Source organism: Phoca vitulina, unplaced genomic scaffold, assembly GCF_004348235.1.
Source record: "Phoca vitulina isolate PV1807 unplaced genomic scaffold, GSC_HSeal_1.0 scaffold22, whole genome shotgun sequence".
NCBI lineage: Eukaryota > Metazoa > Chordata > Mammalia > Carnivora > Phocidae > Phoca > Phoca vitulina.
Genome location: NW_022589725.1, coordinates 37344640 through 37362791, shown reverse-complemented (window position 1 = coordinate 37362791; position 18152 = coordinate 37344640). Strand labels below are relative to the sequence as shown.

Below are 18152 nucleotides of genomic sequence, written 5' to 3'. Positions count from 1 at the left end.
CTAATACATCACACAATCAGAATCAATTTAACTTTCTTTTATGTTAAAAAAATTGGTTTGCAAAGTACAATTAGAAGACTCTTAACCATTACAAACCTATTTTTACCTTCAAATATTGCAAATACAGTAAAAAAGGTGTCTAAGTGAAACATAAAATCAGACTTAAGATGTTGGTTATTCAAATACAAGTTGCATTTACAACAAAACTATCAAAACATTTATGTGACTCTCATCTTTATACAATAAAAAAGTCACGTTTATATGCCACACAACTTGGACCCCAGTTGCATTCATGATAATCAAACACCTACCAAGACCGGTGGAAAATGAATGGGTCTCCACCAAAGCATTGTGTTGAGGTAGCATAAGGATAAAAGCATTTGGCAAACCCAACAAAGTAGGAAGTGACTGAACCCAGTATCCACCTGCTATGCCAAAGGTGAGAGTTGTTAACAGGCCATCACCATCTTGGCCATGCTCAAGGTCTGGCTTGCACTGAAATTGCTCTGTGAGATGAGTTCTAGGAGTGTGTGAATGACCAAAACCCTAACCAGTGGGCCACAAAGCCATGGTAGAACCTGCAGGGCTCTTAGATTGCATCCCCTCCACACTCCAAATTTAACCTTCCATTCCCAACAACCAGGAATCATTTAAATCCACATACTACCTGTGGAGTATCTCCAAGCTACTCAACCATCCTTAGATATGATGGTCATTCTTGCTTGTTTGCTTCCACTTTGAAATTGCAAATGCTAGATGAACATGCACACACACACACACATACACTCACACACACACACACACACACACACACACGGAAGGCTATTGCCTTGCCAGTGTTCTGTCCCAGAATCCAAATGTTTCCACCACTCTCACCATTGTGAGAATTTACAGCCAAGCTTGGATCTTTCACCATCATCCAGCAATACTGGTGGGTTTGCCCCATTTGCCTGGTGAATCCTCAGTGATCTCTGCACCTTCCTAGCCCTGACCCAGGCAGGCATCTCCTTATTATATGCAGTTCTGTCATGTGAGCTCTGGAAGTAAAAACAACTTTTTCCTCCGGAGTTTCTGGCAAGCTCTGAGATAAACAATATGCTTCTACCTGTAAACCTCTTGAGGAAAAGACTTTAGTCCCAGAAACCTAAAACCCACCCATCTCCTTTGCAAACGCCTGTCTCAAACGTGACTCCTAGGCTTCCTCTTCATTAATGTCCCCACAGGAAGCTTGCCCCTGGGTGTGTTAGCGTCCACTCAGCATCCCACCAGTCCCCGTCACACTGAGACTGGCAGAATTCCAAATTCCTCTGGTCCCCTTCCCTTCACCCTCTCCAGGGATAGTCCAAGGTGAGGCAAAGGCAGGGCTGGGGTACCATTTCTTACCGGCTCTGACTGTGAGCAAGTCAGCCTTACCGAACCCCTGTTTCAATATCTTAAGGTAACTGGACAAAAATACTAAAGTAGATTAATAGAAAACATTTTATATTAATATAAGTATGTGTTACTGTAAAGCTGTTAGAACGCACATTTTAACATCCTCCCCCTCCCTTCTGCCTCTTCTCCTCTCCCTTCTCCCCAGGAATGTTCTTTATTTGCGTTGCTGGAACCTTTTTTAATGCCTGTGTAGTAATAAAAGGAGAGGAGTACAGGAAGAAGCCAGGAAAATTGATTTATATCAGAAAAGGCAAGAAGCTGGGGCGCCTGGGTGGCTCAGTTGGTTAAGCGACTGCCTTCGGCTCAGGTCATGATCCTGGAGTCCCTGGATCAAGTCCCGCATCGGGCTCCCTGCTCAGCGAGGAGCCTGCTTCTCCCTCTAACCCTCCCACCTCTCATGTACTCTCTCTCTCTCTCTCATTCTCGTTCTCTCAAATAAATAAATCTTTAAAAAAAAAAAAAAAGAAAGAAAAGGCAAGAAGCTAATTATAGAGGAATAGATCTGGAAGGTAGGAGGAGGAAGAGGGGAGAAGGTCTGGAGTTTTAGGAGAGAGAGTGAGGAGGAGGGGAAGAGGCAGAGAAAGAAGGAGAAGAGAGACAGGGCCACTGCCTATACTGTCGGTTAGACCTTGTACAAAGGGTTGGTTCAGTAAAGTAACTGGTGCTCACTTGCTGTCCTCAAGGAGCTGGTATCTAGCCTCCCTAAGTCTGGCCCTTTATGGGGTAGGTGTCCAGCTGGCCAGGTAGGTACAGCTACTTGCCATGGGACAAGTTGTTCCTCTGACGGGGCTTGGGGCTGGATATCACTCAGCTTACTTCTACAGCCACCCCCCAGCAGCGTGCTGAATGCTAATAGCCTCATGCACAGCCATGGCTCTTCCTACCATTATCCCTACACTTCACACTGACCTCTTACCACTCCCACACCAGCCTCCCTGCCCCACAGACTTCCTCCAGGAAGCCACTGGGACCCTCTGACCCGTGATGTTGCCCTTGTAGCAGTCAGTGTGACCCACTGTCTAGGGTTGTATCTTCCAGGCCCTCAGTGGAGCCCCAGCCCCTGTGGGAGGAGTCTGATGTCAGTCACCGTGGACGGGGGACAGCCCCCATGGCATGTGCTCACATTGTCCCCACACCTTTCCCTTCTTTCTCCTAACTCCTAGTGGCTGCCCCTAAATTTTCATTTGTGAAGGCAAAAGTTTCCAGGACCTAGAGTCAGGAGCTTGTCATCCTGCACAGCGGATATCACAAACTGCTCATAGTTTATGTCCAGGAAATGCTCAGTGAAAACAAGCGTGTCTCTCTTAATCCCTCTCAGAAGATCTGAATGGCCAAATTAGGACTGTCACTGACAGTCTGGCCTCAAACAAGTCCCCCAAATCAGTCAGCTGGTTAAAGGAGCCAAATTATGAGATATCATTGTATGGGCAGACTTCATCTGGTATTGTCAACCCCAATCAGCATTTTCCATGGGATATAATAGGTGCTCAATAAATACTTGTTATTGTCTTTATGGAATTTCTGGTAGACATAAACAAATCTAAGCAATCCAGTGTGGGGGGAAAAAAACTAATGAAACTTTCTCCAAAGAGGAAAGTGTACCCTAGTTTATAAAGAAAGTGAAATAAAGAATATACAGCAAAGAAAAAAAAATGTATTTCAAAAAATCTCTTAGATTGCAGCTGTGGCAAATAAATAGTGGCAATATATCATCCCCATTAAGTTACCTATTCACATCCTGCCTGTGAATCCCACTGCAAGTGTTGTCAGTCTCCAGGAAGCCCTTTCCGGTGAGGGGGATGGGCTAGGGTTTCCACCTTCACTGATCCTCAAGGAGCTGGAAGAGCCAGGATTAGAATTCCCAGGAAGCAAATGGCAAACTCCTCAAGAAAGAAAAGAACCCGGTGCTAACACATGTTCTGGGCTAGGAGTTCAGAGAGAGGAAGATCAACAAAAGCCTTGGTCAAGGAGCACTTATAAAAAGGATGAACTAGACCTCAGATTAGGCAGAATCTAAATAAAAGGAAGAGCAGCTGGAAAGAGAAGGGGGAAAATGACAGAAACATTGGCTTCACTTAAAGAAACAAGAATGCAAGTAATTTGCCTGCTGCTGACCCCATTCCGCTGTTTGCTTTCTTTATTACCAAGCTCCTAAGCCCCTGAAATTCTGTCTTCTCATCCTGATCTTATTTATATTTGTGCAGAGTTGTCTTTATTAGAGAGGCCATGCAGCCCAGCGTGCCCAGAAAAACAGGGTTTTCTCCTGTTGCCCCTGACTCCCATCTGGGTAGCATCCCCTTTCATTCTCCAAAATGTTCTTATTTGGATCATAAATTACATTGTCATCCCTGACTCTGCCTGACCCCTGCAGAGAACAGGATAAGGTCAAAGTCTACTGAACAAAATGCTTCCTAGACAGCATTTCTAGGAATCTGAAAATGCACAGGACTCATTATTACAGAGGAAAAACTGAAGAGCTTAAGACTCTTTCCTTTGTCTTGCAAATATTACTAAGCGGACTGAAAACAACAAATGGAAGAGACTGGATCAGCTAGGGCTAAAATGAAAAGCTACAGCATAAAAGTTAAGTTAATGACACATAAAATGTGCTAAGAGACGTAGAAGGAAATTAAGCAGTGAAATAAATGAATAAATACAAGTCTCAACTTGCAGAAAAGTGGCAGGAAAAAAGTAAGGCCTTACCAGACAGAATTCCTGTAAAGATACATGAATCCAGTCTAAATTTCAAAGTGTGCTTCAGTAACAGCAAAACACAGAAGAACGAAGATTAACTGTGATAGTGTTTATTCAAGTAGTTGAAGGTGGCTACAACGTCCTAACACAGGTGAAGCCAAATGATTAAATCACTGCTTGCAGAGGTAGGTGCTTTACTGTCAGTATAATAAACCTGCTACTGTTTCTAGAAAAGATAGAGGTTAGTCACATGTGGATGGAGAAATAAAGATGTGTTCTAACCACTTGAATCCTGAATCTACTTCTCTGAGAAGGAGAGCAAACTGTAGATCCAGAAAATTCAGCATGTATCTCCTTTTTATGACTGTTAATTGGTACTTTGTGCTTTACTGGCAATTACACAGCTTCAGTCTCGTGTATGTATCCAACGATCTACTCAACCTCTACGCTTGAACGGAAGCAACTTGAACTTCACACACCCAAAATTAAAGTCTACCTTTGCCCCTGCTCCTGCACCAGTCCTGCACACCCCGATCAGTGGCTCTCCATGCTTACCAGGTGCTCAAGCCAGAAGCCTGCGACTCATTATTGACCCCTCCCCTGGTCTGTCACACCCCATCAATCACCAGTTCCCTCAGTTCTGCCTCCAGAAGGTAACACAAGCTCTCTCTGTCTCCAGTGCTCCCATGCACTTCCCTTGCCCACATTGTTGCAACAACCTCAAACATTGTCCCTTCCCTCTCAAATCCATTCACCACACAGAAGCCAGAGTGATAACTGAAAAAATGTCAATTATATTGCCTCACTCCCTACTCTTTTCTTTTCAATTATAGATTCACCAGAAGATGCAAAGAACGTACAGGCAGGTCCCGTACATCCTTCACCCAACTTCCCATAATATAAATCCTTCAATGTCTTCTTATTGCCCTGTGGATAATATCCAAAATCCTTATTCTGACCTCCAAAGCCCCTGGGATGCCCCTGCCCACACTGCTCACTGAGCTCCCCCCCCCCCCAGTGTCCTTCCTATAGTTCTTCAACTGAGCAAGGATCTAGGCCTACCTCAGGCCTTTGCTCCCAAATTGTCTTCCCTGACTGGACCCCTTCCTTCCCCACTCACTCCCGTTTCTCTGGGTCAGTAACTTCTTTATCCTTCAGGCATCAGCTTTTTTGTGCTTTACTTAGTTAGCAAGCCTTCCCTGACCATTCGTTCCAAATGAGGTCTCCTTCATATTCTGTTTCATAGAACCCTGTGCTCTTCTATCATAGCGCTTGTCATCTAGAATGTTTGTATATGTTTAACTTTTCATGTCTGACTCACTCTAGACCCTAAGTACAATATGGGGAGGGTTTTGTCCATTTTTCCTGTCATCCAAGCCGAGCCCCGTACCTGTACATTGTAGGTATTTCAGATCAAATTACAGAGCTGTCTGCATGTTAGTCTGTTTTTGTCAAGTAAAAAAGAAATTGGATCATCCTGAGACCCCTCTGAATTTCAGCCTCTTCCTTTCATTCTCCTCCCTACTCCAATATCCATAAACTTGTTCTATGCACAACCCAATTACAAGAAGGACACTTAATTTCCTCTTTGAGTTCCCTTCAATAACAGATTGTGACTGGTAATTCATTTAGCATACATTGAAACCTGAATGTCTACTGATTATGTGCCAAAACACCGAGCTTGCTATGATAAAGACAGAGAAAAGATGTCATCTCCTGGAGAGAACCTGGAAAATGATTATTTCTGGTGGAAAATTTGTTTTGTCTCATAGACTTATGCTTCAGAGTCATTCATGAATGAGTAATGAACTCAGGAGAGATCAATGAAGCATTCTCTTAACCTTCTCAACCTATTTTGCTGAGAACTGAGTAAGAGGAAAGTTACTAGAGGAGATGATGATTTAGGAAGAGAAAAATATGGTTGCTGTAATGTACAACTCTTGAAAGAAGGAAATTGGGCAATTCATCTAGCTTACTATGAGTAGTTTTTCAGGCTTCAGTCATGAGTCACCTAAGTAATTTTTTCTCTGCTCTTTAATTCCAATGTTTATTTATTTTATTATTTTCCAACCATGAAGTGAAATAGTATGCAAAAGTCAAACTACTTTTAAGAGAGGAGGCAGTAAAAAAAAAAAAAAAAAAATTGTGGTCTTTGCCTTGCTATATGACATACAGTTTTAATCTAATGCCATAAAGCTTTTATTTTCTCAAGGAATTATTTAAAATGGTTAAAATACTCTCATCTCTTTTCTTGATGGATGATGAGTCACCCTCTGTAAAGTTTTTAATGATGTAGAATAACTGCAAATTAAATAGCACAATCAAAACCAGGCATTGAAAATAGTGGTGCAGGCAGTCCGTGTGCTAAATACCACGGCATGAAGTGGGTGGTAACACGCATCGTGCAGACAGCTTGAAGAGTGACTGGCTCAGACAGACATCACTTAGTGACTGGTGGCATGACTGATGTCTAAACCTTCCTATGTCCGTGACATACATCAAAGCCTTTTGGCCCCAGCATCACATCCATCTGCTAAGGAAAAGCAGTCCCTGCCCCAAGCTTCTAGGTCAGCTTATGTGAGGAGGACTCAGCCAACATCAGGCCTACGGAGATATTCTCAAAAGGTGCCAACACCTGGGATGCCTCACTCCAGTGATGGCTGAGCGGCTGAGTTTCTCATTTTTTGTTTGTTTTGCTTTTGCTTTTGCTTTCTAAATAATTTTCTCATAGGCTGCACATCAAAAAGCACAGTGTTTCCTTATCACAAAAGTCAGCAGGAGGTATTTGGAGGCAGGAGAGAAAAGAGTCAATAGACTTTTTAAACATTGACACCCATGGATGGAGAAACTGCAGAGACCATGTGAGAGGTTTCTGTTGAACTTGCAGTCACATCCCTTATGATTTTTGTTATTCCAGGAAGAGTCGGTGTCCAGTGCCTCCTGCTGAGATGATGTCAAAGAGACTGTACTAGTAATGCATGCCATCTTTCCTTTGGGGAGTTCCAAATTCTTTTTGTATATTTAGCCAGAGTCAAGAATAGAGAGTTTAGTTCTTTTCAAGGATAGCTGCCAAAAGTGAAAGCCATCTTGATGAGTGATAAGAGAACCCTTTAGGAGACAAACCTGGGCACAATGATGGTGGCCCGTCCCTTGCTGGGTGCTTTTTGTGGGCATGCTCCTAGGCTGGCCCTCCAGGAGAGCACAGAGCAAGGAGCGTGAGAGAAGGAAGTACCCATCCTCTGAGGTATCGGAGGGGGCTCCAGGGCTCCAAGTCTTCAGCTCAGGCTTCTCACCTCTTCCCCCGTGCTTCTTCCTACTCCCTCCGGTGTCCTCACCAAGAGAAGCTCTGTGGATATTCTTCTTTCCTCTCTTGGACTAATTATGTGACACTGGAATGCCAGGGCATTTGGGCCTTAATTTGCTGGAAACCAGGGGGGAGGGCGGAGGCAGTAACCCCTTAGATTGTCGGGTTTTGTTAGATTATGTCTTTTCTTAAATCAGTGTGGTGATATCATTTGTGGGAATTATCAAGGTTCCTCTTATTTGTTTGTTTTCCAGTTCCTTTTGCCCAGCCCAGAAGCGAATCTGACTTCTTTCAAATCTGACTTTCATTCCTACTTTGCTGTGGTATTTCTCCCTAGAGCTACCCTTGTCACTTTAAGGGGACCTGTCCTCACTGTACAAAGGACCTTCCTGATCTTTGAAAGGTTTTAGCATCCCCAACCCCAGGTACTACAAGCCAGTAGTGATACCCCTCATGAATGTAAAATGAAGAAACACCCCTACTCAATTCCAGACACTCCTTGTCTTTAAAGTTCTGCTCAAATTTCAGTGGGAAGGACTCCCTAATGGATTCATTCATTGAATGTTTACTCAGTGGATATTTACCGAGCACGTGCTAACAGTTCTAGGCACTGTTGAGGAGCTACTGGTCCACCAACCATTAGCTGTCATTCAGACCTGCATCTTCCTAACACTGTCCTACCTCAACCTTTTCATTCACATGTTATTTCATGTGTGTCCTCAAGTCATCCCTGGACCTCCAGTGTGACTTCTTACCTAGGGATGGAGCTTCTCCAAGACAATGACTACTTATTCTGCTTTTGTTTTTGTCCCTCCTGGAGTGCAGCATAATAGTCTCTACACAGTAGGAATTCAGTAAGTGTTGGACTGATTGATCCAAGGACATGCAGCTCCCACCAAGGGTATATTTCATTTCTGCAATAGGATTGATGACGCTGATGTGTCATTTTCTTTTTCTAATTTGAAGATTCTGTCTATTTTGTCTGCTGTCTAAATGGAATGAGGGATAGCATGGGAAAAATTTTGGTGTCCCTGGTAAGCAGTAAACTTGACATGTGTAGCATACATGGTGAAAATGAACTATATGCACTCTTTATTTCCTGGTGCACCCTGAGTAAGCCTTGGTGTTACAGGCCATGCTTTCATCCCCTCCCAATTATAACTTCTGAGACAGAGAACAGAGTGTGACCTTGGCCTTCTGAAGTCTCAGAGTGCTCAGTGATAGAAAGCCAATGTACAAAAACATAGAGAAGGCAGACAAAAAGAAAGTGATTACAAACCTGAGAGAATCTGATGGAGATATTGTGGCTTTTTCTTTTCTTTTTCTCTTGGTTTTGGTAGTAGGGAAAGTTTCAAAAGCATTACAGAAATGCCCAGAATAATATAATCATCTCCCAATGTGCTCATCACCTAGCTTCAACAGTTACCAACCCAAGGCCCTCTTGTTTCATTTATAAATGCCCACCCACCCTCCCTTCCCTCCAACTGTCTTGTTTTAAAGCAAATCCCAACATCATATAATTGTATCCATAAATATTTCAATATGGATCTCTAAAAGACTCTTTTAAAAATCGCCCCGACGTCATTACTATGCCTAAAACAAATCAATAATCTCATAATATCATCACATTTCCAGTCAGCATTCCAATTTCCATTTGTGGTGACTTGTTTAATAAATCTGAAAACTGAGTCAAAAATTACGCTTTCATTGAGAAAGAAGCTACAAAGGAGCCAAGACAGATTTTTTTCTTACAGGAAAGTAGAATAAAACCATGGGAAAAGCGATGTCATAGAGTAAAAATGCAACAGCTCTGATCCTCTCTCCTGGTCTCCAGAGACTGGTCTAACTTCGCCTGCCGAGTACGCCGTGCCTCCCCGCGCTCGCCCCCTGGTGGCAGGGGTGTGCTGCGGGGTCTTCTGTCAACTGTTCTGGAAGCCTTCATTTCTTAACATGATGGGGTTCTCTACTATGTTGCTAGTAGTTTAATATTTGGCCACATGGCAAAAATGTGTGTGACACCAGATTTTTAAAAGTGTTGATTGAGTACATAGTTTAAAGTCAGAATATTAAATAAACATCTCTGCCCTTCCTTCCAGCAGGCAGCCCAGAGAACTGCTCTCCACGCTCTGTCTGACAGGTACATTTTGTCATTTTTATGAACTATAAATTGCTTTATGAAACATTGAGCCCTATTTATTGTGGCATATAATTCATAATCGGATTTTGTCCCTAAAGTATCTGTGAACTGGGATGTTAAACATTTTGCATGCTTGGATTTGTCATGCATGTGTGGAGTTTATTACTGCAAAAATCGCCTTGTTGTATTTCATAGAAAGTGTGAAGAACCCCTTGTTGTGCAATGAAACAGGAGACAAGAAACTTAGAGGAAAAGACCTAAATGGGGCAGTAAATTCTGAACTTTGGAATTTTTGGAGATCTAAGCTCATTTTTCAGCAATAAGAGTTTCATTTATTTTGAAATGTTTTCTTCAGACTTTTTCCATAGCGCTTCACCAGGAGCTGTCTGTCTTTTGATGAAATTCTCTCTTGAAATACTTCATGCACATAACCCAGTTCACGGTCCTGAGTGCCTGACTTTTTACTCCTGGCTTTGGCTTGTGTTTTTGGACTTGTGTTATTGAACGAGATATATAAACCTAATCATTAAACACACTCAAGCTGCATTTCACATCCTGCTCTGCCCAAAAAGCTGTGTGTAAAGAATGCTGAACAGGGACATACAGAGTTACTTTTAGGAACAGACCAGACCCTTTTTGTTTTGGTTGGTTTTTGAGTTTTCATTTACTAAGGTTGGGGTGTGTGTGTGTTTCTTAAAGAACTGTCAGGAGGTTAAGAGGAAGCCCGCTTCTGTCCACAAGGGAGGTTCTTGCAGTGTTGGAACCAGCTGGAGGAGATGTTCCCCTGGCTGGCTGGTGGGCACCTCAGCATTATCTAGCTAACTGTCACTACCTTCCTTTTCTTCTCAGTTCTTGTTGTTTTTTTTTTTTTTCTTTTTGACTGAACAATAATTGACTGTGTCAACTAGCTCAGTTCAGTGCTTCTCCAAGGTAAAACCTGTCACTTAGGCAAATTATCTGTGTTCATGGGTGAAAAGCATTTTCTCTATGGTGGCAGGCTGAGCGTGAGTATTTTTATTTCAGTTGAAAAGCCTTCCCCATGACAACCACACAAGCTTGTGTGCTCTGAGAGGGGCCGCCACGTGATCTTCTGGGAATTGCTTCTGGGATTTTCACAAAAGCTGATAACTGTACTGCTTCTGAGTCTGTTGGTAGAAAGACACTCTGGATCGAAACATTGAAAATCTGACACATTAATTCCTTTCCTCTACGTATTTCTTTTTTCCCTCTGACTTATTAAGTAAGAGTTTCCTTCAACAAAATGCATTGAAAAGCAAGCAAAGGCCCTCAGTTTATAATATTATGTTACTGCCAATGGTTAGAAGATTTCTTTTAGGGGTATTGAAAATGTTGTAAAATTAGATTATGGTGATGGTTTCACAGCCCTCTACTAAAAGCCATCAAATTGCACATTTTAAATGGGTGAGCTTTATGGTATCTAAATTATATTTCAATAAAGCTGTATATATAGAGAGATGCAAAACATCATTATGACCTTTGGTAGAATGAATCAAAACCTATTTCAGGAAAATGGGGAATTCCTTTGAAGACATGGCTGCAAATACAAAGACAAATCATCAGAGACTAGAACTGATGCATTCTAAGGCTGCTTCCCAAAACATACATGACTCTGTCCTGGATAGAAAACGTGCATGGATTTTAATGATGAGCAGTACTATTCCCCTTGACTTTTTTGATATTCTCTCTAAAACCCCTCATCAAAACCAATAGTTAGTCAACTAGTAAGTTAGCATCTTAGCCCCTGTTGATTATATAACTGCTAACAGCAGAATACTGTGAGAAAAAAAGTCCATTCCCAAGAAACAGAGGTTCCCATTGTAATTTCTCTTCTTATGAATTTCCTCCTCTTTAAATGTAATAGAGCATTGCTCCCTTAAGTCTAAAGGTTTTTCTGTTCAAAACTGGGGGGATTTGGCTCATTTTAAAGTAATGAGTTGACTTTGCTCTTCTTACAATGCAGTTGTTAAAGCTACCTTCCCTGTGCTTCCTCTATTCTGTTTTCCATGAATTCAGGGCCACACGAGTGATTTCCAGAAGTGAGAAGTATCTGTAATCATTTGGAGATACAATTTTAAATCCTTTTTTAAAATAAGGACTTAAAACACCTACTGAGTTCATGGGATTTATATTTTCTATTTTCTTAAATTAGGGAATGCTAACTTACCAAGTAATAGATGTCATTTTCTAGCACATTACTTATTTTGTTGAATAAACCAGTATTTTCTAGAAAATGATGAATGTGACTCTGGGTCATACTACTGCATGTCTCGCCCAATATTCTGTCTGTCAGAGGAACCACCTCAGGGTGGGAATGGAATTGAGTAAAGATTTCCCCCAAGTTGTGACCTTCCCAAGGTGGAGATCTTACCCCAGTATCTCTGGCTACTTAGAGCAGGGTATTCATTTACATGAACTATTCTGTTTTCCTGAACTATTATTTTCAGCCTGTTGTTATCACTTCTTGATATAAAATTCCATTATGATGAGGCAGCACTTTCATTTTGTCCTAGAAAATGGCAGCACTTTTAAGACCTTACAAGGTGCTTCCCTGAGTTCTGCAGTTAGGCAGAACAGCAAGTGGTGGCTTAGGCTGTGCCAATGTGGACTTCTTGTCTCCTGTCCTGCTAGTTTGGTCACATGTGGGCCCCTTTCACTTCCAGTTAGCCTTCTAACCACCTTGAGTAGCTGGTGGACACAAGGACATTTAATACAGGAGCAGAGCCATTTTGTTTCAAGATGTGAACTTGATGCCGACGTTGAGGTCGTTGGTGGGTGTGAGCATACACTGAAGGAAGCCAGTAGCTGTTCTCTGCTTCCCCGTGAGAAAACCTGCATCCAAGTCTTAGAGACCGAACTTGATGAGACGAGTTGGCCACTCCCTTTTCTTTCTAATGGCAGGTAGAAATCTTGTCCCTTTGGGGTGTCTGAGATGAGAGAACATCCAGATGCCTTTTGAAGGCCAATCCTGTCTATCTTTTCATTTCTCCAGTTTCTTGGTTAAATAGACATTCTAGCAGAAATCCAGTATCTCACAGTTAAGACTGTGCTTTAAAGTTCAGTGGGTCCTAAGCAATCAATGCACAACCTTGATAAATTAAAACTACGAGATTTCCATTACCTAAATGTAAAAATCTTCTGTGGTCACCTCCAATGAAAACGTGTGGCCTTGTTTGGTTTTGCCTGAACAATGGGCTGAATTTATGGTTCCTCCAAAATAGCCAAAATGTTGAAGACTGGATCACACTGGCAAGGCAAATCTGGGCTTCAGCCCAGCTAACTTGCGCCACGCTGCAGGGACAGGAAGCCTTGCATGAGGGTAGAACGGCGCTTTTTTGTTGTTGTTGTTCTTTCCTACTGCTGACTGTAGAATTTTTCATCTGTTTTATGCCTTTGAGCGTCAGCTGGCCTACCAGAGGCCCACTGATTCCCCAAATCATGAAAAAAGTAGGAGACCAGGGCAGGAAGAGGTAGCAAAATTCTCAGTAAGGTAAAACAAGCTAATTAGAAGAAAACCTCAATCTACAAAGGGACACTCTCCTTCTTACTTAGTCACTCCTTTAGAATGTGCCTCCCAAGTGTTTTTTTTTTTTTCTCCTTATGGATCATTGTACCGGATGGGGTAGAGAGAGGCAGAGGAGAATAAGGATAAATGGGCACAAGGCTCATTTATAAAGGTGTGTCTTTGGTGTATACTCACTGCACTGTGAAAGCTGCCACATTGCCAGTAATGTGGAAAATATGCAAAGTGCTGTTCAGAGAAGGAAGGGTATGTGTGCAGCATATGAAGTGCCTCTGAATATGATTAACTTCGCCTCATAAGTAGTAAATAGTAGATAACTGTGATCAAAAAAGGGATTCGTGTGATTTATCAAGCTGAGCAACTGTGCATTTGCAGAGAAGCTGGAGGTCAATCTTGAAATCTAGGGCAAGAGGAGCACTAGGAAATTGCCGGGACTGAGAAGTTAATCATACCCTTGGACTGCTTCCATCTGTCTCCGAGCGACAGAGCTGCTGCAGAACGAGCTGGGATGCTTTATAGCAGCAGATCAGGAATTAATATTTTCTGTGAAACCTCAAGCATCATTTGCAGTAACTTGGGTTTTATAAAAATGGAGCATAATTTCATATGAATAAATCACATTCAGCTGGAAATAAGAGGAGCTGGGGGGAAAAAAAAAAACTGTGCCTGACTTAAAAAAAAAAAAAAAGGAATGAGCAAGAAAGCCAACATGAAAACAGTTGTTGAAGCGATGGCACTTGGAGGGCACGAGTGGCCGTGTGGTTAAATTGTGCATATAATCATCTTCTGAAATGTCAGCATGTGACTCCAGAAACGGCTACATTTTTATAGCCTTGGAGATGCATCACCAGACTGTAACCTGTCTGCCCATCTGGCAATATCTCAGGTCCAAGATCCATTTATACTGAAATCCAAACAACTGCCATTGATTGATTCACTTATGCCTCGAGCATTTATTGAGCGCATCGCGCGTGCTCAGCCAGCCGCAGAGCTGGGGCAGGGGTGCAGTGGTGAGCAGAAGCTGCCATGCACCTTCGCTCAGGGCTTTACCACTTAGAGGGATGCTGGCTTTGCAAAAAGAAGGGCCTCTTTGGGCTCATTCAAATAAATCTCACCCATCAAATCTCCTCTTCCCATTAGGGAGAATGTAATGGAATTAAGCAAATGAGATATAGACTAAAAGGAAGGGATTTTCCTTCCACGTGGGGCTGGTATTCATCCAAAGGCAGGACTGGAAATGGCCCCAGAGTAAGGTGAGGAGGGCCAGGTGGGGTATCGGACTGCAAAGTAGGGGGTTTGCATCCAGTTTCATCTTCCTGACCCCTTGCCAAGTGGACCAACTTCAACCGAGCAAAGGGAGCATGCTGGGGTGGCCAACAGCACAGAAGTGTAACTTTCTGCATAACATTTTACACAATGTCCCTGATGTCCTGAGAGAAGAGCCACAGTTACCATGCACTACTAACAGTTGGTCTCTTCTCAAAGGGTCCAAAAAGGGGGTGGGGGGGATGCAGAACTTTTATTTTTTTATTTTTTTGTTGTTATGTTAATCACCATGCATTACATCATTAGTTTTAGATATAGTGTTCCATGATTCATTGTTTGTGCATAACACCCAGTGCTCCATGCAGAACGTGCCTTCCCCAATACCCATCACCAGGCTAACCCATCCTCCCACCCCCCTCCCCTCTAGAACCCCCAGTTTGTTTTTCAGAGTCTGGGATGCAGAACTTTTTTAAAAAGTTTTAAATTTCCAACTTTGAAGGTGCTAATGTGGCATGCTAGAGGGTGTCTATCAACCCTGCCCTTGAGACCCACAGCAGTGTCTCCAATGCAAGGGACTCCTTACTTATACTGAAGTCTTTTTGGTATACTGTGTAAATTAAAAAGAGCTTTAGAGTTTAGAAGCACTATCACGTTGACCGTCTCATTTTGTGATTTTTACAACAACCCCATGAGCTAGGAAGCCCATTTTACAGAGAAGAAAACTGAGCGTGAGATAGGTGATGTGACTCATCCGAGGTCACAAGGTAACACCTGGCAGAGGTGGGACTAAACTCCACGTCCTCTGACTCCCAGTGATTATGATTCATCCTCCACCGCATAGCAACAAAGCAGGCATGGATGGGGCCACAGACTGGTGGCTCATGCCACGTTTTACATTCCAACAAATAGTTAATTCAGTCTGTACTAATACTTTGTTTCTACTAATAGTTCTAATAATCCTAACATTTCTGGCTTGGTTATCTTTTTATCCCTGGCACCTAGCACAGTTCCTAGCAATTTTGTGGTTAAAAGGTGACGACTTTGGGCTGAAGCCAGAAAATATGTTTCTGAAGCTGGTTGTATGCTGCGGCAGCAGACCACCCAGGAGACTGAGGTTGACAGTCAGGGGCTCACCACTTAGGGGTTAAAGCAGGTGTCCATGCCTAGAAGATGCTATCGAATTGAGGAACACTATTAATTGCCACACAGATAAAGAGTGAAAAAATGGAATGATTAAAAAAATCAGTCCAGGGGCGTCTGGATGGCTCAGTCACTTAAGCGTCTGACTCTTGGTTTTGGCTCAGGTCATGAACTCAGGGTCGTGGGATCAAGCCCCACGGCAGCGGGGATTCTGCTTGAGATTCTCTTCCTCTCCTTCTGCCCCTCCCCCACTCATTCTCATTCTCTCTCTCTCAAATAAATAAATAAATCTTTAAAAAAAATCTGTCCAAAAGTAGGCAAGAAACTGATGAATGGATAAAGGAGATGTGAAATAGATAGATAGATATCATAATGGAATATTATTCAGCCATAAAAAATGAAATCTTGCCATTTGCAACAACATGGATGGAGTTAGAGGGTATAATGCTAAGCAAAACAAGTCAGTCAGAGAAAGACTAATACCATATGATTTCACTCACATGTGGAAATTAAGAAACAAAACAAATAAGCAAAAGGAAAGAAAGAAAAGAGTGAGAGAGACAAAGCAAGAAACAGACTCTTAACAATAGAGAACAAACTGATGGTTCCCAGAAGGGAGGAGGCTGAGGGGATGGATGAAATAGGCGATAGGGATTAAGGAGTGCAGTTGTCATGATGAACACAGGGTGGTGTATGGAAGTGTTGAATCGCTGTATTGTACACCTGAAACTACCATAACACTGTATGTTAACTAACTGGAATTAAAAACTTGGAAGAAAAAAACTTCAAAGGATTAAAATCATCCAGTGCCATTCAATTAGAGTGGAATTAAACTAGAAATCAGTACCAGTGGAGAACTCTCTGATGTCTCAGAGAGGGGGCGAGACCAGATGCAGTGCAGCCCTTCGCTGTCCCCCCGCCCCGCTCCTCGTTTCTGTGATTCATACCACTGCCCCGACTTACAGCTCTCTCCCATACTCTCTCTGCCAGTGATTCATGCTCCTTTTCTTCCTTCATTCCTTTGAAGCATGTTTGCGCTACGGAGCCCCTGCGATGGGAAAGGCATTGTGCTGGGCTCTGTGGCAAACACAGAAACTCATTGCCTGTGGATGCCAGCCTCCAGGAGCTTACAGGGTGGTGGGAGAAGCTTAGGCGTCCATGTAACTACTATGCACATTAAATGTCGCCATGTGCACACCTGGCCATAGGTCTTCTGAATGTGTATTTTTTTTATTATGTTATGTTAATCACCATACATTACATCATTAGTTTTTGATGTAGTATTCCATGATCCATTGTTTGCGTATAACACCCAGTGCTCCATGCAGTACGTGCCCTCCTTAATACCCATCACCAGGCTAACCCATCCTCCCACCCCCCTCCCCTCTAGAACCCTCAGTTTGTTTCTCAGAGTCCATAGTCTCTCATGGTTCGTCTCCCCCTCTGAATCCCCCCCTTCATAGGGCCATAGGTCTTCTGAGCAGGGCAGTCACATGGCAGTGTTACGCTCCACGCTTCCGTGCGTTACTTCATTTACTGCTCACAGCAACCTTCTCAGCTGGGAAGGAGGGCCCTGAGGAGATGATATGTTCAGTGAAGTTTTATTTCCTTTCATTTCCCAAATACTCTCCCTAAAATCCTGGTGAACCGGGTGACCAGAGACACATCACTTACCCGAAGTCTTACGGACATAAAGCCTCAGAGTGGTCTGACTCTGGTTGATGAGGCTCTTAGCTGCTTCAGTAACCGCCCTTGCCCCCCATCAATTTATGAAGAAATCAAAGCCACAGGAGGGGTGCAGTGAGGCACTGAAGGACTCTCTGAGCAGAGGAGGGGAGCGGCGGTGGGGGAGGTGGTGGGAGTAGCATATAGAGGATGGGTAGCCTCACAGGACCCAGCAAGGGAGAAGGGAAAGCACGGGCTTTCTCCGCAGAGCGAATGGCCTTGGTCTGAGCAAGCAAGGCTGTGGGGGTGAACAGGGAGCCGCAGGCCCCTCGTTCTGCCGGGGTGTAGACGTCTAAAGGAAAAGGGGTCTGAAAGCCAGCTCTAGACAGCCACCGGTGCAAGGGGTGGGGGTCGCCTTTTACTACACAGTGCTGCCTTCAGACGTGGAATCAAGCTTCATCTTCCCTGGAAACCTTAAATAACCAACTTACCTGGCTCCACGCACGTATTCCATCAGCACCTCATGTAATTGTGGCCAGAGGCCTGCTTCCATCCCCCACTCACCTTAGGTATTTATGTCTGGTCTCGACAGCTGATGGGAGAACAGGAACCCCATCTTAAATATTAGGTAGTACTTTATACAAAAGGACTGCTCATTAAGACTTTCTCAGTGCTTTTCAAACAATAAAGACCAAGATTTCAAATTAGGCCCTCTTATCTCTGCTCTCTGGGAAAAAATACCAAACCACTGGCCCAGCTCTCCCTAACTTCTCCTCATCATGCAGGAAGGATGGGACTTTGAATCCTTGAACTTGGGCTAGAATTTACTTTGGGCAAAGTATGTACCCATCTGAGTCTGAACTTCCTCAGTTGCATAAACAGGCTGATAGTAATGCCATCCTTGTTAGGTTTATATCCGGATTAAATGAGGTGGTAAATGGAAAAAGTGCTCCATTAATCTATCCATATGA

General features: G+C 43.1%; 1 protein-coding gene across 1 annotated transcript in view; it reads left to right on the top strand.

The window, feature by feature from the left end:
• AFF3 (AF4/FMR2 family member 3) overlaps nucleotides 1–18152 on the top strand; it is a 523317-nt gene that overhangs the window by 414945 nt on the left and 90220 nt on the right. Inside the window, exon 12 of the mRNA XM_032420156.1 lies at nucleotides 9529–9569. Coding sequence (XP_032276047.1) covers nucleotides 9529–9569 — 41 coding nt within the window. The remainder of the gene's footprint in view (nucleotides 1–9528; nucleotides 9570–18152) is intronic.